The sequence below is a fragment of the Dermacentor andersoni genome, chromosome 7 (assembly GCF_023375885.2).
Source record: "Dermacentor andersoni chromosome 7, qqDerAnde1_hic_scaffold, whole genome shotgun sequence".
NCBI lineage: Eukaryota > Metazoa > Arthropoda > Arachnida > Ixodida > Ixodidae > Dermacentor > Dermacentor andersoni.
This window is the reverse complement of record NC_092820.1, coordinates 161,894,242-161,918,349: the sequence shown is the minus strand read 5'-3', so window position 1 is coordinate 161,918,349 and position 24,108 is coordinate 161,894,242. Positions and strand designations below refer to the sequence as shown.

At 44.8% G+C, this 24,108-nt stretch overlaps 1 protein-coding gene across 1 annotated transcript; it reads right to left on the bottom strand.

The window, feature by feature from the left end:
- Positions 1-22,083: 22,083 nt before the first annotated feature.
- LOC126533318 (uncharacterized) lies at positions 22,084-23,091 on the bottom strand. The gene has a single exon (XM_055071618.2). It carries the CDS (start codon positions 23,089-23,091, stop codon positions 22,084-22,086), a length of 1,008 nt encoding a protein of 335 aa, XP_054927593.2.
- Positions 23,092-24,108: the final 1,017 nt, after the last annotated feature.

Sequence of the window (24,108 nt, the reverse complement as noted above, 5' to 3'; positions counted from 1 at the left end):
CGAGACACGACACCAGACCTCACTTTCACCAAAAACTCAGACAACGCCCATTGGCGCAACACCCAACACAACCTCGGCAGTGATCACTCTATCATCAAAATTACTCTCCCAGGAGCTTAGCTTCGGTAAACAGCTGATTGTCCCGCCTGCAAAAGGCACACGGGAGACTATGGCGTTGGTCTTCTAAACGTGAACCGCCGAAGAAGACGTCATATACAGATCAGACGATCTCTTCCTCATAGTTTCGTCTGCGGTCCAGATTATCGCTGCGCTTTTCCGAGGCGACACGCGATTAAGGAGATATTACACGGTTCCCACGGCGAGTTTTCTTGGGAAAGTGACAATTCAAAGTTACGTTCCTCGCACACCTCTGAGATGTGGACGCTCTTATAAACATTTTCATGACGTCTCAGTGTTGTATAAAAAAAGAAATAAAATAAAATAAATTGGACATTTCTTTCTTGACAATTCTGCCATATTCAATACTAATTGTACCGTCGCGGAAAGAATAAAATGGACCACTGCGAAGGCGGCTTCGGTAGGCTTTCTCTGATAAGCACTGCTATCGTCGAATCTTGGACGAACATATTTTAGTACAATGCGCCAGAAACAGAGGTAATTCCATTCAAGATGGTCGCCACCTTAACAAGGCCCCTTCAGTGCAACTGTCACCTGGAACATGCTGGCGTAAGAACTGTCCGCCAGCAAGCTCACGACACCGGCCAAGCAGTCTGGTAATAGCGAGCCGCCGGCGGTAGAGCATCAAGGCACACGGTTTGCACGGCGTCAAGCGCTGCACGTTCCAGCAAAAAGAAGAAAAAAATCCAAGATTCGATGATGGCAGTTACTATTGGAGAAAGCCTACCGAAGACGCTTCATCTACTGCGAATAAACTCAGCAGTGCGAGATAACATGGGCAGATATAAAGAATGGGTCGCGCACCGTCATTCCAACAAACTATCGCGCACGGATAATTCCGAGTCTAGCATACGAGACGCCGCAGCGATCGTTTGCCTCCGTGGTATCGTTGTCACGCGACAGAAAAAAAAAAAAAAAAAAAAAAATGTATAGAGCCTGCGGCTTTAAGGTGGCAGCCGTCAGCTGCAGCTTGAGCTGGGCGCAGAGAAGAATTTTTGTCCGCGACTGCAAGTCGCCGACAAAAAAAAAGAAACAAAAGAAACCATCTGGTTTTGGTTCCTTCACAGCGCGGTGGTTTGATGGCCTGCGGCCGTCCGTAATGCGCGACAGCGCTAGTGGTGAACTACTGGCGATTCACGCGCCCATTCGTTCCGACCATAGAGTTTAAAAAAAATAAATTAAATTATGGAGTTTAACGTGCCAAAACCACTTTCTGATTATGAGGCACGCCGTAGTGGAGGACTCCGGAAATTTCGACCACCTGGGGATCTTTAACGCGCACCTAAATCAAAGTACACGGGCGCTTTCGCATTTCGCCCCCATCGAAATGCGGCCGCCGTGGCCGGGATTCGATCCCGCGACCTCGTGCTCAGCAGCCCAACACCATAGCCACTGAGCAACCACGGCGGGTGACCATAGAGTTTCATATTAGTATACCTAGAGGGAAATCTAGCGCTGCGATCGTTCAACCATGATGAGAATGAAGGCTACGGATTGGCATTATGTTGACTGGCGAACTAGTCTACAAGTATTTTTTTCGCAGTTTTGGTTTCGCTCCAAGCGCAATTGCTATAACCTGCAGTGGGACAGTGCAACGCAAAGCTCTCTGCCTTTGTTATGTTGCTCGAAGTGGCGATAGCGCGCTGGGCCAGCGGCTGGGACGATGTTTGTGTCGCGGTGTGGTGTCGAAGCCCTGAAGAGAAAGTGACGGCATCGTGAAAGTTGAAAGAACGTGTTTTGAGCGTTTGGACCTTGGTTTGTTGAGTGTGTTAGGTTGGCGCTGTAGCGTCACATGCTTTATGAAACATCAGAATAGGAAAAGACGGTACTACTGATACAAGACATAGACAGTTGTACTTCCAGTGGCTTGACAATCAAATTTTATTGAGGGCTTCATTATGCATTGCTCGTTTATGTGCTCATTGAAATGCGTTTTTTAAGACTTGGAGAACACAAACTTACTTGTGGTAGTAAAGGTTGGTGCTTCCTGGCTGTAGCCTAGCGTCGCAAGACGGGTAAGTGCAAAGCCACGCCATAATGCTTCGGAAGCGGTACGTCAATATAAAGTATAATGAAGCATACTCGTAGGAGGCCACAAGTGTCCTAGCTAGCACTGCAGCAGATGTGCTTAAAAGTACTTGAAGACGTTCAGCAATCCTGACAGCCGACGCATCCTTTCGAAAGAGCGAGAGACTTCGCAAGCGCCTGTCTTCTGCGGGAAAACTCTCGCGTTTGTAGCGAGCAGGCGTCGTAGCAGACGACACTTGTAGCAGTCCTCTCAAGGGTGCAACACTTTCTCACAATAAAAAAAAATTATTTCCATAAATACGGTTGTTATTACAGTTGCAAAAATAAATAAATAATTATTCTGTGGCGTTAAATCGGGAACAAAATCGCACAAGAATGCATACACTGGTGTGTCCTGGTGATAAACCGTAGTAAACGATGCTTCCATCTCAAAGTCATACAAAGTTTATGTAGCTTGTTGTACATTATATAACATACTGAAGAAATAAAATTAGATTCTACGCGATAATATTTGAGTATAGCTTCGTTTACTGCGCCGCAATCAAACGCCACTACTCTAAAGATTGAAGTCAATCCGAAGCATGTACTTCCCATCATTCCCATGTAGGTTGAGGCAACGCTCAGAAGAGCCCCGTAGACACTAGCGCCACATTTCCCTCTAGGGTACTTATTTAGAAACTCGATGCTCCCGACCGTCAGCAGCAGAGCAGCCGAACGCTGCACTTGAAATTTATTGAGCATGACAAGCACCAGCGCGAGAGCGAGGGTGCGGAGAAGTTTGACGTCACTCGGGGTACTCTGGTCGTGAGCGCGATATCAGCGCCGGCCCCGCAGCCGCTCCGGCCGCCTTCGCCGTGGTCCATTTTAATCTGTCTGCGACTGTACATGCCTATAATTATTTTGTGAGGGTGTAAAGTGTCTCTTGGCATTTCGGAGCTCTATGCAAAAGAACAAAAAACATACCCGCGTTGACAATTATTATTATCAGAATCATTATTTTTTTTTATTTTTTTTTTTTGCAAGACCCTGACAACCAGCTATGGTTGGTGAACAGGGCTCGGACGGCGGCAGCAGCTATGGCTACCTAGACTGAGGAGGCCACCCACCTTTGGGCTCAAGAAGCCTGGTCTAGCAATAAAGTTTATATATCTCTCTCTCTTGCGGTGAATCGTGCAGTATTCATTGAAATTGTCATGGCTATTAACGTTTTCTCGATTAGACACGCAGTTACTTCATTGCCTACATTATTTGCGTACAGTTCTGAACCCAAATTGAAAGGTTGTTTTGCCCTGCGCTAAACTGGCACCCATGCTAAGCAGCTGCCTTCCTTGGCCAAAGGCATCGAACCGACGGCAACTCGTGTTTAGCACGAGAAGGCCATTGTTCAATGAGACCACTGTTGAGGGGTCCTTGCACAAAGCAAAAACAAAACAATGCTTAAATAAAGTTATGAAAAAAATCAGGAGGTAAAGAAAATTAACTCTATGTGCTACCGACCATACCAACGCGAAGGAAGCAGGTAGTGGGATCAGATGGACTAATCTTTGGTAAATGAAGTTTTCAACAAGGAATCGAAATATATTGAAAAGTGTTATTTGTGATTAGGTGCTTCATAGAATAATTTGGTCATGATATTTCTTGCGGTTATGAACTCTTCATGCGTGTGATTTTTCTCGTCCCAAATCTTTCGCGATGCCTTTTGCGCCGAATCATTCAGAGTAGAGGAAGAATGGCTTTCTATTAACTGAGCTCTTCGTTCTTCGCCTCGCTATTAAGTTACCAACAAAGACCGAATGCTAGCGTTTTGGGACACCTACATCCGGAAAAAGCACAAGTGGCGCAAGTGGAGTGACTGTGGGGTTCCGCTGCTCAAATCCAGGTCGAGGGTTTGATGACAGCCGCGGCAGTCGCACTTCGGTAACGGCCGAAATACAAAAACGCTCGTGTGCTTGGTCTTAGGTGCGCGTGAAAGAACCCCAGGTGGTCAAAATTAGCCCGTTAATGCCCCTGCTACGCCATGTCTCAAAATAAGATCGCGTTGTTCGGGCACGTAATTGAAGGTATATAATTTCAATTTTTTTGTTCCAAGAGAAACGATGCGGCAGGAGCAGACGACTGCGCGTACAGATAACTCGACACATGTCGCGACGCGCGCTCACGAGTTGCAAGTCATGCTCGCTGCCGGAGCCCAACGCGAATGCGAAGGCGGCCACGGAACCTGTATGGCGGAACCGCGAAGATTCCGTCCACGGGTTATAATATCCATGAAACTACGGCGATAGCGCTAATGCCATTGCATGTCCAAGAACACAGTGGAAGCATGTGGAAGCTTCTAGAACATTCCGAGGTCGGCAGTTGTACGCAGGCTGCAACTTTTTTTTTTATTCCTTTGGTTTAACCATCGCCCTCGCGCCAGTCGCGGTGATAACAGCGGCACGGCGGCTAGCGAGCCGGTGACGTAGTTCGACATTAGACCAATGAGAGAAGAAAAGAAACTGCCCGGGTGTATCAACGCATGCGCCGAAGAGCTTGGCATCGCGGTCGTCGAGGGCACATAGCGAGCATCCGGGTGCTTGGTCCGCCATTTTGCCTTTTCCGTCTGCTTCGGCGTGCGTCGTGTCTGCTGCCTTCTGCGTCGCACCATACCTCGAGCTCCTGCTGGCCTTAATTACGCGCTAACAGTGGCAGCGCTTGTCGAAGTTACACGCTGCGCATCTTCCCGCCTTCGGCCGACTCTGGAAGCACTGGCTTCATGCACCGGACCTGAAAAACGTGAGGCACTCCTCGAGAGACTTGTTGCCCGACCCGCCAGCCTTCTCCGTCTCGGCAAATCCTGGCCCCGCTTTCGAGCTCCCGGAGTGTAAGTGACCGCCAGCCGGCATAACTACGTTACTAAACGCCGACGACACTCCGGTCGAGCCGGCGCAGCGTATATGAGCCGCAAGTCGTTCCTGCCGAGTACTCGTTCTTTTGTTTCTGCGCATTCCCACCCCCCGACGGCGCCGGGACTATTGAACTGTGGATGAACTCTGAGCGTGGCCACTAACCCCAGGACCTGCGCGACAACCCCTCGTCACGGCGAGCGTCGTCTCTACGAGCTTCGCATCGAGCGTCCTAAACGCTCAAAAGGCCTGTGTGTGCACTTTGTGCATTTATTTCTAGATGGTCTAGCTGGCGAGGGTGGCGCATGCCTTAGAGAAGTTAACTGTTCAGTTGCACTAGCTAGCGCTCACTAGGGTTGTATAGCTGCACTACAAAATTCTGTAAAGTTAGTGTTGTTGCTTAGCTGTAAGCCCGAGGTTTCGTGGGCATGGCTTGCGGCCACACGGGTCTTCTCCGTGCCGGAATCGAAGAGGACGGGCCACGTGTTGCGGGGTGGCGGTGTATAGCTTCAGGTTTTAGCTGACACACAGGCTTAGCTCACACTAGGCAGGCTACAGCTGATAGCCGTCCTCTTACGACTGCGTCAGGGACATGGACCCATCCGAACGGCCTTGCGACCCGACCCCACTATTTCGTGATGTAGATAGCCCGCGCGCGTGAGTGCGCGTGCTATCGAGCGAAATGTGGAATGACGGAAGCAAACCGCCTTCGGACATAACCTCGCCAGCTATTAGGCACTAACCCGCTCTACGCAGCACCTCGACGCCGGACGTCGCCTGCTGTTCTCGTCGGAGCTGGGCCGGGCAGCAGCTACAGTAAGCGGCCCGTTTCGTTGCCGTTGTTGCTGTTCGTTTTTCGATGTGGGCTTAGTGTCCTCGCTATTTTCCAGAGCATCACTCGCACCGCGCCCGGTCTACCGTGTTCCCTCGTCGGTGTTGCCTTGTGGCCCTTACCGGGTAAATACCGCGTACAGATGAATAGTAGTACTACATCTGTGTTCTCGAGTGCTTAAAAAAAAGCCTTGTTGTCGTTCCAGGATCCCGAGGTCCGCTTTCGAGATTGCGGACCACGAGTCGGAAGGATATCCAGCGTGCTGCTCCACGTTTGCCATCCTCCCAACGTCCCCCACCGGAGATGGCCTTGAGCACCTCTTACCGTGGCTGACCGCGTTGGCTCCTTTGCATTTCCACGTTCATGGCGTCCTTCTGCTAGGGGGAACTTCGTTTGCTACTACTGGTAAATATCGCTTAAACACGATTCGTATTATCCCTATGTCCTATTATTATTATTATTATTATTATTATTATTATTATTATTATTATTATTATTATTATTATTATTATTCATTGTTCATTGTTAATATTATTCATTGTTGTTAATATTTAGTTCGTGTTTTTCCGAGTACTGCCGTTCTTGACTCGAAGCAAAGCAGGTGGGACTACTTCAGGCTCAAGCGCCCTTAGTAGGAGCTGCAACGTGTTACCGCTTTGCCAGTTGCTCGTATGTCGTAGTTGATACTAGACGCAATAGCGCATAAAAAATTACGCGGCTTCCGCGCGCTGTTCGAATCGATGCAAGAGAAGGTTTCTTTACTGCTTGCGTTAATTGACGGCAATTGGCGATTTGTTCTTTTTTTCACGTCGTATGCACTCTAGCGCCGAGTTAGTGTGGATTTGTTGCCTTGCGTACACGACTTGTTTACGTAGTACACAGGACAGCGATGCGGGATTTGCTTGTGCACCATTGCTCATTGTTGGGGAGAAGGGTCGACGCTATTGCCTCACACGGCGAGTGATAGAAGTGGTAAACTCTAAATAAATTATGGGTATTTACTTGCCAAACCAATAATACGTGCGGCACTTTCCCATAGCGAGGTATTGGGCCAAGAAGCGGGAGATTCCACCCTGCGCACACCGTAACTAGCTCTCAGATGACCGCGGCGTGTTGATGACGCATGTTAGAACGATCCAGACCGGTTACTGCTTCGAACGTGAATGGTTTATTGAAGTAGCTCGCGGCAAGGAGCCTTTCTCGTATTCGTCTTCGAGTACTTTGATCTATTTATTACGAATTATTATGATCTATTTATTACAAATTATGAGCCTTCATATGTGAAAAGCGCTGTTTTAGGCAGCCGAATTGGTGATCATAATCCAATATGCATTTTTATCGAGCGCCAGTTAAAAAAGGTTAACAAAATATAACTAGGATATTTCAGAGCATCAATGAGCGTACAATGGCAGCGTTTCAAACAGAATTACAACGAGTAAGTTGGGAGGACGTACTTGAGGAATATAATGCTGAAAGAGCCTACAATATCTTCATTGAAAAATTCTTAGTTGTCTATAAGAAACACTTCACCGTTAAACAATATAAGTCCAAGTCGTGCCGAAAACCATGGATAACAAGAGAGCTATTAAAGAAAATAAAAAAAAACGCGGTAAGTTGTACGCCAGATTCATTAAAACTCGTGAAATTGCTGATCTTAAAGAATTTAAAGTTTACAGGAACTGTCTAAACAAGGAAATAAGGAAAACCAGAGAACTATTATCTACAATCCTTTTATTGTGTGATGGAAACTCAGAAAAACTGTGGAGGAACCTTGATAATATATTGGAGCGGAAACAATGCACAGAACCTATTGAAAAAGTTAGCCTAGAAGGTCGTTTACTGTCCGAAACAGACATGGTGAATGCCTTTAACGAATACTTCCTGAACAGAGAAACACAAGCGCATACGCGCCCGAAAACCACTCTCTCCCTACCCGGAAACTCAAACACAATCTTTTTCCATCCAACCTTGATAATATATTGGAGCGGAAACAATGCACAGAACCTATTGAAAAAGTTAGCCTAGAAGGTCGTTTACTGTTCGAAACAGACATGGTGAATGCCTTTAACGAATACTTCCTGAACAGAGAAACACAAGCGCATACGCGCCCGAAAACCACTCTCTCCCTACCCGGAAACTCAAACACAATCTTTTTCCATCCAACTAATGTTGGCGAGGTCTGCTCTGTATTTATGGCAATGAAAAACTCTAAAAGTTGCGATTCAGACGACCTGCAGATAAAACCCATAAAATACGTCATACACGATATAGCCCCCATTCTAGTTCATATCTATAATACCTCTATTGCTGAAGGCATCTTCCCATCAAAAATGAAGGTTGCTAAAGTCATTCCAATATATAAGAAAGCTGACAGGCTCAATATTGAAAATTATCGCCCCATATCAATTTTACCGCACTTTTCTAAGGGATTTGAAAAAATAATATTGATCCAGTTAACATCCTTCTGTGAAAAATATCGCGTTGTCACGAAAGCTCAGTACGGCTTTCAGAAAAAACAAATCAACACAGTTAGCACTACTACACCAGAAAGACCATATACTGCAAAATTTTGAAAGGAAGCAACTGACAATAGGTATTTATAGACTTTACTCAGGCATTCGATCATATTAACCATAACCTATTATTAACAAAGCTTGATACGTATGGTATCAGGGGCCTCCCACTGCAGTTAATTAAGTCATATTTAGAAAAAAGACGGCAATATGTGCACATAAACAACTTTAAATCGTTTTCTGGAGAAATAAAAACAGGAGTCCCACAAGGAAGCATTCTTGGACCGCTACTTTTTAAGTTATATATAAACGATATCGTTCTGATCTATCCCAAGGCAAAATTTATCATATATGCAGACGACACTAGTGTGTATATCTCATCGGCATCTTATACTAGTTTAATAAACAGCGCAAACGAGTTTCTCCGTAACATATCCTCATGTTCTATAGAAAATTATCTGAAACTAAATTCAAATAAGACAAAAGCCGTAATCTTTCATGCGAAAGGCACAAAGATTCCACAAAGCCACACTTTAGAGATGAACAAAGGGAGCATAGAAATAGTAAATGAAATTAAAGTATTAGGTACATACTTCTCTAGTACGCTAAACTGGGATCGACAAGTAGATTCTGTAGTACAAAAGCTTAGCCGTATAACAGGAATGCTGAACAAGAACAGATATCGCCTACCAACATCCGTAAAAATATTAATTTACCACTCACTATTTGCATCACACATTATACACACCTTGTGTGGGGCACAACTGAAACTAACCTCAGGAAAATACACTTACTACAGAAAGAGATCGTACGTATCATTGCAAATGTGCCATATCACAGTCACAGTGAACACCTCTTTAAACAATACAACATACCTACAATCTACTCTCTATACAACCGCTCTCTCCTTCGTATATGGCACTCAAACTCACTCTGAAAACAGCGTATTTAATGAAATTGCTTGTCTGCAAAGAAATACAGCTACCTATACTACCCGTCACGGAGAATATTGGTCTATACCCCCTTCAAGAACCAACTACGGTTTGCAAATGACGAAAAATAAGTTACCCAGACTGCTTAATACATTACATGACGCTGGCATTGACATCATTAACATAACACGGTCAGAACTGTCGTTACTTATCAGAACCTTCTCCTAAATAATGAATCAAGCGTAATTTCTTTTTCACCCTGTATTCACATGTCTTGTTAAATGTTTGCAATGACATAATTTTTGCTCGACCTTTTCTTTCTCTTAATTATTCCAATATTAATCGACCATCGTATCTTTTCACTTTTAATTATGCATCGTCAAATGTACGCGATTTTTACTTTTATTTACGTATTGCCAAGTGTATGTAATGTGGTGGTGCGTAATATCTGCATTACTTTTATTTGTCCTTATCCCATTTCTTTGTTCCTTTTTGTTTGTTCCGTTATAGAAAATTGTCTTGAATTGATTGATGATTGTAATTATTATTTAAATGCCATGTTCTTTGCGTACGGTTGATTGCGCTACTCACTGCCACCATGTAACACGGGGGCTAAGGGCACCTCAAGCTGCCTCATTGCAGCTTTTATCTTAGCCCCCGTCATTGTATTTTAGCAATGGAAAGAAAGAAAGAAAGAAAGAAAGAAAGAAAGAAAGAAAGATATTTTACAGGCTCCCGCCTTCCAACTTGCATGAGATAGGCTTTGGCGGGATGTTTGAGGCACCCTTCAAAGATGTTCGCTGATGTTCCGAGAAATTATTTGTTGCCTTTCTAAATTAGACAAGCCCTTATTTCGTCGCGACCATGGTAACTTCTTTCAATTTGGCACATTTTCCAATATGTTCTTCGACCCGGTCTTAACACCAGTACAGTAGCACCTATTTACTTGAGATATTCGCGATGCCATCTCATCCACCAAGCTTTTACGAGTTCGCATCTGCTTCGCCGTGTTTCTTCAACGTCTCCGTTGTATAGCCTTGTTTGTCCACGTTGAAGTTGTTGGCGTCCGCCTATGTTGGCAGGTATCAGTGGCACGGGCTCATTAGGTTCGCCATGCACGCCATGTTAACGGTCAATTGTTGAGCGCTCCTTCAACTTCAGCTACAATTGTGCGTGGCTGCTCCACTGAGATTATTTTTCGCATCAACGTCTTCAGGCTTCGTGTGAGGCACTCGAAAAATTCTCCCACACTTCCATGGGGCGCACTCGGCTATTGTTTTCCATTGGTGTGTATTGCAGTAATCCTTCGCTCATTCGTGCCCAACAGCTTCAAGCATTTCCTTCTCGGCCTTAGTAAAGGTGCTGGCGTTTTACGAACAGATTACGGCAGGTATACCCCGTCGTGCGGTGAATTGCCGGAAAGCTTGAAAAAGAAAACTGGATATCGACATGTCATTGCTCATCTCCAAGTGTACTCCTCTAGTTACCGCGCAGGGGAAAACGTATTGTTCCACAATGTCGTATTTGTTTTTCGCATAAAGTCTTCCGGTGAGGTCAGCTCCTGTGACTTGCAATTACCCCGATTCGTTGACTCTGTCTGCCGGGAGGGGAGGCAGAATTGGCCCGTCTTGTCGGATTGGCGGCCTGTCCAATCCGGACAGGCCACCATTGGAATCTGAACCTGGCAATGTATAACGCTAGAACGTTATGTAGTGAGGCGAGTCTAGCAGTGCTATTAGAGGGATTAGAGGGCAGTAAATGGGATATAATAGGGCTCATTGAATTTAGGACAAGTGAAGCATATACAGTGCTAAAAAGCGGGCACGTCCTGTGTTACCGAGGCTTAGCGGAGAGGCGAGAAATAGGAGTCGGATTCCCGATTAAGACTATAGCTGGTAACGTACAGGAATTCTATAGCATTAACGAGAAGGTGGCAGGTCTTGTTGTGAACCTTAAGAGGTACAAATTGAAGGTCGTACAGGTGTACGCTCTAGCATCCAGTCATGATGACCAGGAAGTCGAAAGCTTCTATGAAGACGTGGAATCGGCGATGGGTCAGGTCAAAACAAAATACACTGTACTGATGGGAGACTTCAATGTCAAGGTAGGCAAGAAGCAGGCTGAAGACAAGGCAGTGGGGGAATATGGCATATGTACTAGGAATAGCAGGGGAGAGCTATTAGTAGACTTTGTAGAACAGAATAAGATGCGGATAATGAATACCTTCTTCGGCAAGCGGGATAGCCGAAAGTGGACGTGGAAGAGCCCGATTGGCGAGACTAGAAATAAGTCTTCATATTCTGCGCTAACTCTGGAATCATACAAGATGTGGACGTGCTCGGCAAGGTGCGCTGCAGTGACCATAGGATGGTAAGAACTCGAATTAGCCTAGACCTGAGGGAACGGAAGAAACTGGTACATAAGAAGCCGATCAATGAGTTAGCAGTAAGAGGGAAAACAGAGGAATTCCGGATCAAGCTACAGAACAGGTATTCGGCTTTAAATCAGGAAGAGGATCTTAGTGTTGAAGCAATGAACGACAATCTTGTGGGCATCATTAAAGAGTGTGCAACAGAAGTCGGTGGTAACTCCGTTAGACAGGATCGCAGGAGACGAAAGATCTGATCAAGAAACGCCAATGTATGAAAGCCTCTAACTCTACAGCTAGAATGGAACTGGCAGAACATTCCCAAGTTAATCAACAAGCGTAAGACAGCTGACATAAGGAAGAATAATATGGATAAAATGGAACATGCTCTCAGGAACGGAGGAAGCCTAAAAGCAGTGAAGAAACTAGGAATAGGCAAGAATCAGAATATGGATGAGATCGTTCAAGTGGCTGAGGAGTTCTATTAAGATTTATAACAGTACCAGTGGCATCCACGACGATAATGGAAGAGAGAATAGCCTAGAGGAATTTGAAGTCCCACAAGTAACGCCGGAAGAAGTAAAAAAAAAGTCTTGGGAGCTATACCAAGGGGGAAGACAGCTGGGGAGGTTCAGGTAACAGCAGATTTGTTGAAGGATGGCGGGCAGATTGTTCTAGAAAAACTTGCCACCCTGTATACGCAATGCCTCATGACTTAGAGCGTACCGGAATCTTGGAGAAACGCTAACGTAATACTAATCCATAAGAAAGGGGACGCCAAAGACTTGGAAAATTATAGACCGATCAGCTTACTGTCAGTTGCCTACAAACTATTTACTAAGGTAATCGCAAATAGAATCAGGAACACCTTAGACTTCCGTCAAGCAAAGGACCAGGCAGGATTCCGTAAAGGCTACTCAACAACAGACCATATTCACACTATCATTCAGGTGATAGAGAAATGTGCGGAATATAACCAACGCTTATATATAATTTCATTGATTACGAAAAAGCGTGTGATTCAGTCGAAACCTCAGCAGTCATGGAGGCATTACGGAATCAGGGTGTAGACGAGCCGTATGTAAAAATACTGAGATCTATAGCGGCTCCACAGCCACCGTAGTCCTCCATAAAGAAAGCAGCAGAATCCCAATAAAGAAAGGCGTCAGGCAGGGAGATACGATCCCTCCAATGCTATTCACAGCGTGTTTACAGGAGGTATTCAGAGACCTGGATTGGGAAGAATTGGGGATAAGAGTTAATGAAGAGTACCTTAGTAACGCGTGATTCGCTGATATTGCCTTGCTTAGTAACTCAGGGGACCAATTGCAATGCATGCTCACTGACCTGGAGAGGCAAAGCCGAAGGGTGATCTAAAAATCAATCTGCAGAAAACTAATGTTTAACAGTCTCGGAAGAGAACAGCAGTCTACGATAGGTAACGAGGCACTGGAAGTGGTAAGGGAATGCATCTACTTAGGTGAGGTAGTGACCACGGATCCGGATCATGAGACGGAAATAATCAGAATAAGAATGGGCTGGGGTGCGTTTGGCAGGCATTCTCAGATCATGAACAGCAGGTTGCCATCACTCAAGAGTAGTGAATAACAGCTATCTTACCAGTATTCACGTACGGGGCAGAAACCTGGAGGCTTACGAAGAGGGTTCTACTTAAATTGAGGACGACGCAATGAGCTATGGAAAGAATGATAGGTGTAACGTTGTTTAATTGTTTAGTTTTGTTTAATTTTTCATCAACTAAAATCGTTAATTACCTCTTCTCTGGCATCGTTACGTTACTCGTCAACTGTTAAAACGCGCTGCACTATGTGGGCGATGCATTTTCGTACGAATTAGATTTCAGTCACTGGCTTACAATGTTTCCCTAACACTTGATAAGCACCAAAATACTGCTGGATATAGTAGAAGGCAGCTTAGAACATATGTTCTGCAATTGTAACTAAATAAAAGATCCAGCGTATTGCGAGTGACCTTTAGGTTTGATACCGTGTTTCTGGCCTATTGTGTATTCTTTATGTAGTGTTTGCGATTGCTTATGTATCGTGTTGTAAGTCAAATTGTTTTTTTTTTTTTATTTCGTGTTTTCATGCCTACTGATTGCGTACAGTGCACTTGAACTTATTTGAGAATGAACTTCAACTTGGTGTCTTTTCGTTACCTGTTCTGAACTTTTTCGCTGATCTTTGGCGTATCTTGTAAAACTGATTTCTTAAACTGAAATCGTGTTTGATTCCATTGCTTGCGATGATTCCATTGCTTCCGCTATGCCTTGTAACGGCTTCCTGCGCCTTTTGTCATGCTGCTCTAGCAGCTTTTAGCCAGGAAGCCGTCCAGATTCTTCTGGGAAATAAAATTGAATTGAATTCAACGTTAAGGGATAATAAAAGAGCACATTGGGTGAGGGAACAAACGCGAGTTAATGATATCTTAGTTGAAATCAAGAAAAAGAAATGGGTGGCATGGGCAGGACATGTAATGAGGAGGGAAGATAACCGATGGTCATGAAGGGTTACGTACTCGATTCAAACGGAAGGGAAGCGTAGCAGAGAGCGGCAGAAAGTCAGGTGGGCGGATGAGATTAAGAAGTTTGCAGGGACAACATGGCCACAATTAGTACATGACCGGGGTAGTTGAAGTATCGGAGAGGCCTTTGCCCTGCAGTGGGCGAAACCAGGCTGATGATGTGTTACGCCTCTTGCAGACTATGCATTTATTTATAACACTTTTCACAGCTTGGCGACCCTGCAATATTCGCAACTTAACCCGCACTTGCGCTAGCTTTGCTTGAAATCCGCCAAGCAATATTTGATCAACGTGACGTATTGGCGGTTCAGTGAAATACCCGTCCTTTGGAAATGCGATGAGGTGCCGGCTTTGATTCTCGGCTGTGGTACAAGTCTTTTGTCTTGCGAATCCTTTGTTGTGACAATACTTGTCCATTTATTTTAAATTACTTAGCGCTGGGATCGGCATTGTCACTTGGCTGCCCGAGTAGTACTTTCGTCGTATCCAATGTCTCTGCAATTAAACGGCCTGTAAACGGCCTTGTGATCTTGCGATGTCTATGAACCTGAAAACACATGCTGTTAGATGCCGCCCGTATGACGAATTTGATTTCCAAGATTATTAGTTTATTCTCTTGTTCATGTGCGGGTGTGACGATGATTCGTGTTCATCGTCCACCTCTACATTCGTGTGAATTACGCTTGCTCTTTCCGGCTCCACAGATGTAACTCATTCGGGCACATCCCACCCTATTTTTCGAGTCCGTCAACGTCTTTGCGCTTATACCACGTGTGTGTAGATCCCCCAGATTGTCTTCACCTTCAATGCACGACTCGCTCGTTTGTGTTTCCTCTTACTTCTGCGACTATTAACAAATGTATCCTCTTTGCTTGTCCCTGTGATGGAATGAAGTACAATCATTGAGTCGGTCAAGCAGGCTGCTTCAATTCTTGTGGTGAAATGACTTTTGATTTAGACGCCTAGCCTTGATGCCATCACCGCTGCCATTAGCTCAAGTCATGTTAAACTTGGCTCTTTGATTGGAGCTGCGTTGCTTTTCGCTGTCGGTAGGCTTGACTTTGTTCCATCGGTTAACATGACTGCCAAGTATAGTGCCGCTTCGTATGCTGTTGCACTTCCGTCGACGTACAGCTTGTATGCTTGTTCTATTTGATCCTTGCTTGCGTAGTATTGGAGAACTAAAACCAGAAGCTCCTTCGTTTTAGACATCAGGTCTCTCCACATGTCGCATTCTGCTTTAAGGAGTGGCTCATCTCGCGCATCGTCCCTTCTCTAATTTTTGAAGGGCTATCTCTGCGCGTATCGTAAAAGGTGACAAGCCAAGCGCATCAAATATCTTTCCTGCTGCTTGTGCAGCACTGTCCTTTTGATTAAGTACGTTGTTGCTGGTAAGGATGCATACTTGTTCACAGGAAAGGATAGCACGTCTTTTGAGTACTTCCATAAAATGGCAAGGAACATTGTGCATCCTTTCGATCGAATCCCTGTGTGATCGTCGTCCCTTTCATTTTCGTCTATCTTGTTTAGGCTCTCTTCACTGGATGTCCATTTTCCGAAGTTTATCGCCACCTCTTTGATCAGTTGTTTTGCCTTTTTGTATAACTTGACAGCACCTTAAAACATTGCGGCCCCAAGGATTACATCATCCACGTAAATCTTCCTGCACTGGTTCTTGCATCTCCAAATCACTCAGCCACTTGTTTCAAATGGTGCTTGATTGTAGCTGCCAGAAGAAACGTGCTCGGAGTTTTACCGGAAGTTACTCGTCATGAGGCAGGTTTGTACTTCATTCCGCAGCTTTTTCTCGCATCGTCATGCACCCACCACAGAAATCTCATGGCACCTGTCCTATTAGTGCATCGAAATTTGCAGAAATGCCTTTTAAACGTCTCCGAATAGGGCCACTTTTTCCTTAGAGTTGATGTCCTGCCTCCAGATAGTCGTTTAATGACATGCCTTCCTGCGTGTCATTTTCTGGCACAACTTAAGCCTGCCCAGCTTTTCCTTGCATTGTTTTCCTGTTGCTTTGCGCGCTAGCTTTGATGGCGAAGCTGTTTTTAATTGCTTCTTTTGACCTGAACTGCACTGATAACTACGGTGGAATTGCTCTCTTCAACGCTGTCAACATCGACGCGAAACTGGCACTCGAAGCACTGAAGGTGCATACCGACAATCTGTTCAACTGGTCTCCGTGTCCTATCTTGCGTAGTTAATCGGTTTCTTGCGCCAACCTCACTTTCTCGAACTCAAGAGTGCACTCATGCGCAGCTCCACTGATCGTTCACGATTTCCGAACGTTGTTCGTAGTATTTTTATTGCCTCATCGCAACTTTCATATCCAGATAAAGCAATGAAGCCCTTCTATAGCATACGCTGTCTTTCCGGTTAGAGGTGCTAATAAACTTGTCCCTTGCTCATGTTAGGTCTGAAGTGAACTGCTCACTTGTATTGAGTCCAGAAGCGATTCCACTCCAGGGCTCTTCCGCCAAACTTTGTCATTTCCAGATTTGGTAGCTCATGTATTTCCCTTGCGTCTTCTGAACTGTGATGCCACCTGCGTTCGATTGTTAAAATCCATCTGTATGGCCTCTTGAATTCTAAACTCTATTGTAGGCAAGATCGTCGTTATTTTCATGTCGTACTCCATCATTCAAATACTGCTTCGGCAGTATTTTCTTAGAAATTCCTCTATTTGTTCTTTGGCGCTGTTGAGGCCTTCGCTTATTCTCTTGCGTTGTGTGCCACTTTTGTCTGGTAATTGCGTTGATCAGCTTCGTGATCTCGGGCGAATCACTTGACTTTTCTTCGTAAATATATGCTTCGCTCATTTCTAGTCGTGTAACAATGGCGTCTTGCTTCTCAGTGAGCTGGTTCAATGCTTATATATGGTGTTCGGTCTCGTTGCCCGATCCGCTGCTCCACCACCGTTTTCCGCTTCTTAGCAGGTTGACCTTCCTTATGGGCGGAGAGGTAGTAGGCTGGTTCACAGCACCATTGATGAAAACGATAGACCGATGACTGCTTAAAATATGAGCGGTTTATTAAAGTAGCACGTGCTCGCGACACGGAGCCGCTCTCTTGCTCAGTCTTCGAGTGCTTCGATGATATTTTACGATAGATTTTTATACTGTGGCACATAGCCTCAGCGAGGGATCGGCCAAGAAGTGGGTGGTGCAATGGCACGTGCACAGGACGGGTAATTGCCGAGGAAGCAGCCGGTGCAATTAAAATAAGACACGAACAAATACAAGCCTGCTTAAAATGTCGCATTGTGTAGCGCGGTTAATTACGCGATAGAACTTGCACTCGCCTGTTTTCTTTCCGTCAAACACGCCGGTATGAACAGCTTCAAGAAAGCTTCGTTTCACAGAAATTCTAACATGTTCGATGACCCCACATTTGTCTGCAATTGCACTGTTTTTACGGTCAGTTTTACGGTATAGCCGATTGTTGTTGCATAGCTTCTCGAACGCGAGCGACTCTTTCTCGTGTCTCGTACGGATTCATTAGTCCCGTCCCAAGCTTCTGTGTTTTCGTGCTTTTCCTGCCGTCTTCCTCGATAAACCATATCCGTATTTTTCAATTTGTAACCTCATTGAAATATCCTTCGAGAATTCGGGAGCTTACACAAAGCACGGTTTGCTTTGCCTTTCGTCTTACCTTGCATTAACCGTGGATGCTATCACTAGTGACCGCTTCCGGATTGAGCACGTCCAGATTGTGTAAGCCGAAGAGAGCTCGTGTGTCACTCTTGCCTCTTTACTGCCGAGATGGTGCAAGGTTCAGCGCTGCAATTCGCGCTTCCGTCTGTCGGGAATGGCTCGGCTGCTCAGCGCACGATTCCACGTAACTTGGCTTCCCGCTGTCAATAAACCCCGTAGCAACGGTATCTTCTACTTGCGTACTCGTTTGCTATAGACGCCATGTGCCATAAACGATGTAATTTGACAACCTACTTACATTATTTTCTGAATGGTCTAATATTTGGTTTCAATCATTCCATTCATACAAATAACCTATATTCCGCAAGCAGAAAATTTTTTTTGCAAGATTGGTAACGAATTTCTTATTCAGCCAGTCTCTTTTCGTTAATGTTCGTAATATCGAAGGCAGTTTCCTCGAGTTTCTTAGCGATGTGCTTAAGGTGTAGTCCTGGGTTAGTTTGAATGTACCCTCTCATAAGTTTTCTGAAGTACTGAACCGTGTCGATCACAAAGAATGGTCGTGGGAAGTCAGCGCTAAAACAAGGTATTGCTCGCGCTAACACGCGTACCACGTTTACCCACCTGCACAATGTAGGCGAGGGGGTTAATTTGAGACCCGAGTGGCATGTTGCGCTGCCATGCCCGGTCACCACGGCGTTGACGGTGCGAAGTTTTCAAATTCTAAGGTTTAGTTGCGCTATGTCGATATGTGCTGAGTGGTCCAGACGTGTAGTCGTTCAGAGTCGTGCCATTTAAACCGACGAAAGACGTAGCAGGGAGCAGCATGTGGCGATGTGCTCCTGCGCAGCCAAAGTCGCATCGAACCGCACCGCTTGTTCCACGCGCGCTGGCAGATCCCGCGCGAACATTAGCTGCAGAACGTAGAACTTGTCAATTACGAGGTGAGTGCTGGTAGCACTGCCATGCCCATGCCTTATTAAACAAGCAACCAGCGATCAACATGCATACACTGCAAATAGTGCACAGGACGATGCTGGTTGAGTCGCTTGATAGTAAAACCGGCACCGTCCTATGCTCTTCTTTGCTGTGTATGCGCCCGTTTAACTGGTTTATTTATTTCGTGTACCCTCAGGGCCAGATGCATTAAAGAGGGGAGTGGTTACATCAAATACAAAAAAAAAAACGAGAAAAAAGTACAGTGCAGCAAAATAGTTAATAGTACAGAAATAGATGGTTCTCGGTTATACAATGTTATTTGAGTGTTCCTGGAGTGCTGGTCAATAAAATTAAATACGGTGCATGCAGTGCAGTAAGTGTTCCGGTAATAGAAAACAAACAGTGATATAATTGGTAGTACAAAAACACGAATGAAATGCTCCTGTTTATACAATGTTATCTAATACTGCCGTGAAGTGCTTATGGTCAACAATAGTAGCGGTTGAGGCTGGTAGGCGATTCCACTTGGCAGATGTGCGCGGAAGAAATGAATTAGACATGACATTGGCTTGGCATAATGAAATTCCAACTTTGTTATTGTGATCTAACCTTGATGTATTGAGGAGGGGAGATAAGTTCGTCGCGAAGTGAAGGATGATGAAATATCTTTTGAAAAAGTGAAAGTCTAAGGCCTTTACGGCGAGAGGCTAAAGATGGCAAATCAACATTTAATTTCATTACAGAAGTGCTGGCAGTTCGGTTATAATTAGAAAAAACGAAACGAGCAGAGTTATTTTGTACCATTTCTAAAGAGTGAATCAGGTTTTTCTGAAAGAGATCCCAAACCGCTCCGGCGTACTCTAGTTTTGAGCGGACTAGTGACTTGTATAACATTAATTTTAGGGAAGACGGTGCCTTAGTGAAATTGCATTTTAGGTATCCCAGCATGCGGTTAGCATTTTTAATTACGTAAGAAGCGTGCATGGACCACGAGAGGTTTCTAGTAATATGGACACCAAGATATTTGTAGGAGGAAACAGGGTCTAAGGGGAGATTATTAACGCAGTAACAAGGAAGCTGGTTAGAAGTTCTGGACACGCGCATAAATTTACATTTTTTAATATTTAATTCCATTGACCATGATTGGTACCAAGTAGAAATAGCGTTAAGGTCGGATTGAAGAGAAGATATATCAGTGTCACATATTATTTCCCTGAAGATTACGCAATCATCGGCGAATAAGTGAATGTTAGAGGAAACACAAGAGGGTAGATCATTTATGTAAATTAAAGAAAGGAGGGGACCAAGTACCGACCCTTGAGGTACGCCGGACTGTACTCTGCTCGGTTGAGAGTTTGAGTCATTAGCAAAGACAAACTGTGAACGGTTAGAAAGAAAGCACTCAAGCCATGCAAGCAGTCTGGGATCAATGTTAATTCGATGCAGCTTAAACATTAGAAGGTTATGGCACACTTTGTCAAACGCTTTCGAAAAGTCTAAAAATATACAGTCGGCAGTTGAAGAGCGGTCAAGGATGACGTTTAGCTTATGCGTAAATAAAACTAGTTGTGTTTCACATGAATATGTCTTGCGGAAGCCATGTTGCGATGGTGAAAAAAATGAGTTAGTTTCAAGAAAGCTAGCAAGATTAGAGGCAAGTATATGTTCTAACACCTTACATGGAATGGAAGTGAGCGAGATAGGGCGGTAGTTATATGGAGAATGCTTGTCACCCGACTTATGGAGCTTCCCAATCTTCCATTCATCAGGCAAAGAACCCTTATCTAGCGACTGTTGAAAGATCATTCCTAGGAAAATTGAAGAGTAACAGCTAGTGCTTTTCAAAAATTTCGCGTTTATTAAATCGTGTCCTGGAGCCGAAGATAGTTTTAAAGATGAGATAATTGGTACGATGCCTGCTGGTTCAATGATTATGGGAAACATTGCTTGGTAATCGTAGTCGTGCGTGGATGGAAGAGTAATGTGTGTAGGTGATGAAAAGTTGTGCATGAAAACAACATTAAGCACGGACGCGCATTGATTAGTTGGAATAACATTTCCAGAGCTGTCGATTAAGGTTATCATGTCGTCCGCCTTGGTGTTAATGACGCGCTAGAATTTCTTGGTGTCGGTTTTAAGCATTAAAGGCAAGGTATTGCCAAGAAAGTGATCTTTGGCTTGTTTAAGTGCGGCTACATACTCATCTGCCGCCAGTTTGTATTTGGTCCAGCGGTTTACGCTAGGTGAACGTTTGGCTAATTTGTGCAGGCGTTTCTTTTTATTAGACAGGCGCTTGAGACTGATCTTGTACCATGGGGCGTTTAGATTACATGCAATGGTGCCCAGTGGGATGTATTTGTTTGTTAGTTCCGCAATTTTTGCAGCAAACATATTCCAGTTGGTCTGAACGGTACGGCTGTCGAAGTTGTTTATAAATACGTCTAGAAAAGCAGATAATTCGGCGTTGATTGCTTCAAAATTTCCTTTCGCGTAAGATTTGAATTTTTTACCGTTTTTTGGCCGCAAAATATTTGTCAAACGAAAGTGCTGATTGGTCGCTCAAGCCGGGTAAATAAGTGATGTCGGAAACTAGGTCAGGCCGCGATGTTAATAGAAGGTCAAGTGTGTTCTCAACGGATTCGGTAGTCCGTGTGGGTTGAGTAACAAGTTCTGAAAGTGAGAAGACAGAGCACATGTCTAAGAACTCATTGGCTAATGAGGAAAAAGGGTGTAAAGTTAGAGGTTCAGTATTCCATATTATGTTCGGTAGATTAAAATCGCCAAGCAAAAATAAAGGTAATGTAGGATGACGAGATGTAACAATATTAATGATATCATGCATCTCATTTACGAAGTTAGATGAATAAGTTTTGGGGCGGTAACAAACACCAATGATTATCTTCTGGCGATTTATTTCAATGATGGCCCAAGCCGTTTCGAGGTCAGTATTGACATGAATACATTGAGATGGGAAATCTTTAGAAATGGCTAAGAGCACGCCGCCTCCCTGACGCATTGTACGGTCACAACGATACAGTGATAAATGGTGTGCGGTTTAAAGAATTTCGTTATCTTGAATCTGTGAATGTAGCCACGTTTCGGTAAGCACAAAGATGTCGGCGTTGCAAGTCTCCAAGGCAGATTCTAAGGAAGTGCGCTTATTCATGACGCTTCGAATATTTGTAAAGAACAGATACGATGCGTGATTCTCGTGATTCTCGTCCACATCCCCTCAGGTTTTCCTAACTGGGCACGTGCTGGGAATTTGCATGCCCGCCGTTATCTCGTGGTTCATATGGCGCATGCTCGTTGACGGTGTCTGTTGCCGGGTCATAGACAAACTGTTTTTTATTAATTATTAGTTTGGCGTACCTTAACTGGAAAGGGCATGGTTGGGGCTGGCTTTTAGCGTACTCAATTAGTTTTTTACGGACGTGACGGGTGGCGGGCGAAAAATCTTCGGAGGTAGAAATACCCTTTTCTTTCAGCTGTGCGCGCATAGAAAGTACTTTGTCGTTTATTTTCGTGTTGGTGAATTTAACTACAATTGGGCGACACTTATTAGGCGTGTAGTGACTAATGCGATGAGCACGTTCGATTGCCGTGTCAGGCAGGCTGTCGATTACAGCGGTTAGTGCTTCTCTAATGCGTGATTCGGACTGTTCCCACGATTCCCGAGAATCACGGGTGCCATGAAATATGAGGTTGTTGCGTCGCGATCTGTCCTCAAGTTCGTCGACGCGCATTAGTAAAGAGTCAAGCCGAGTTGTTTGGGCTTGAGCCGACGCCTGAATGCCAGTCATTTCATCATGAAGATGGTCTAAAACATTCGTTTTTTCTTCAAGGTTGTCTAATCTTTTCTGGATACATTCCATTTTGGTCTCGATGTTCTTTTGACCAACCTTAATAGCCTTGACGTCGTTAACCAACTCGGTCTGACCCTTAGCAGATTGTACAGAACGAGCCTGAAAGTCTTTTAACAGCCGGAAAAGAACTTCCGTCTGCTCAGAAGGATTTGATGGCAAGTTCTGCAGCTCGAGTAATGCCTCAGTACGCGTAGTAGGACCGGGATTAGTTTCCACGTCACCTGAGCACATTAACAGCAATGCCATGGAGAAACAATCTGCGACAATTTCACAGAGCACTTGTTGGCACAGAAGCAATAGCAAAAATGGGTCGTCACTTTTCTTAGCATAAAGCGGAAAGTTTTTACAGACCTGCGAAGTGGAAAGGTGCGTTGTATGAGCCATGGTGCTCCAAATGCTGCTTCCATTCCAACTAAACGGACTGACGCTCGGACAGCCGCGTCAGTTGCCACTGCGATGTGACGACACGGTTGACGATGATGGTGCGCAGAAGGCTGGGCGCAGTAGTTGTAGTGGGTCGATGTGGAGATAGTTGCCGGTCTGCTGGTAGATTGTGGCCTTGCTTGATAGTAGTAGTGGTCTTAGCATAAAGCGGAAAGTTTTTAGACCTGCAAAGTGGAAAGGTGCGTTGTATGAGCCATGGTGCTCCAAATGCTGCTTCCGTGCCAATTCCTTGTTCGGTATGCACCAACTTCCCCAGCACTTAGCCTTACTGCATCCACGCCTTATTGTTCCAGAATCTTGACCTGTGCTTTCGATTGCAGCCCACGTGTAAGATGGATATCCAGCGCGCTGCTCCACGTTTGCCATCCTCCCAACGCCCCCCTCAGGAGATGGCCTAGAGCACCGCTCGTACCGTGACCGACCGTTCCCCTTCGCCGGTGCGCTCTCGCCGGCAGACGAGATCCCTCGTCGCCCTTCTTTGCTACGGGCAAGTACCACGCACAGACCACTCGTAGTACGGCTGTGTCCACGTGTGGTCGAAAAATGAGCCTTATTGCTTCAGTTCGTTTCAGATTCACCTTCCCTTTCGTCACATAAAGTTGTTTGATCACTTAAACAAATATACGACGAAGGAAATAGAATGAGGAAAACCAGGGAATACAAGTGCTTGTCGGTAGCTGACTTAAGTCCCGGTCCTCAAAATTTTGCATTCCAGCGAAAAATTGTCACTAAAATAGGAAGAAATGCAAATTTTTATGCACTTCATCAAAATTCACTTATCTGGACTACCATTTCATAAGCAAGTATGAAATGCATTTACTATGTAGTAATTATAATTCATCACATGACTAAACAAAGCTTAACGTTCTGTCAGCAATTATTGATTCAGTTACCTCACAGGCTCCCGAAGGAGTATTGCGTGAGGGGAGGATACAGGGAATTAGCAAAAAGGAGTAC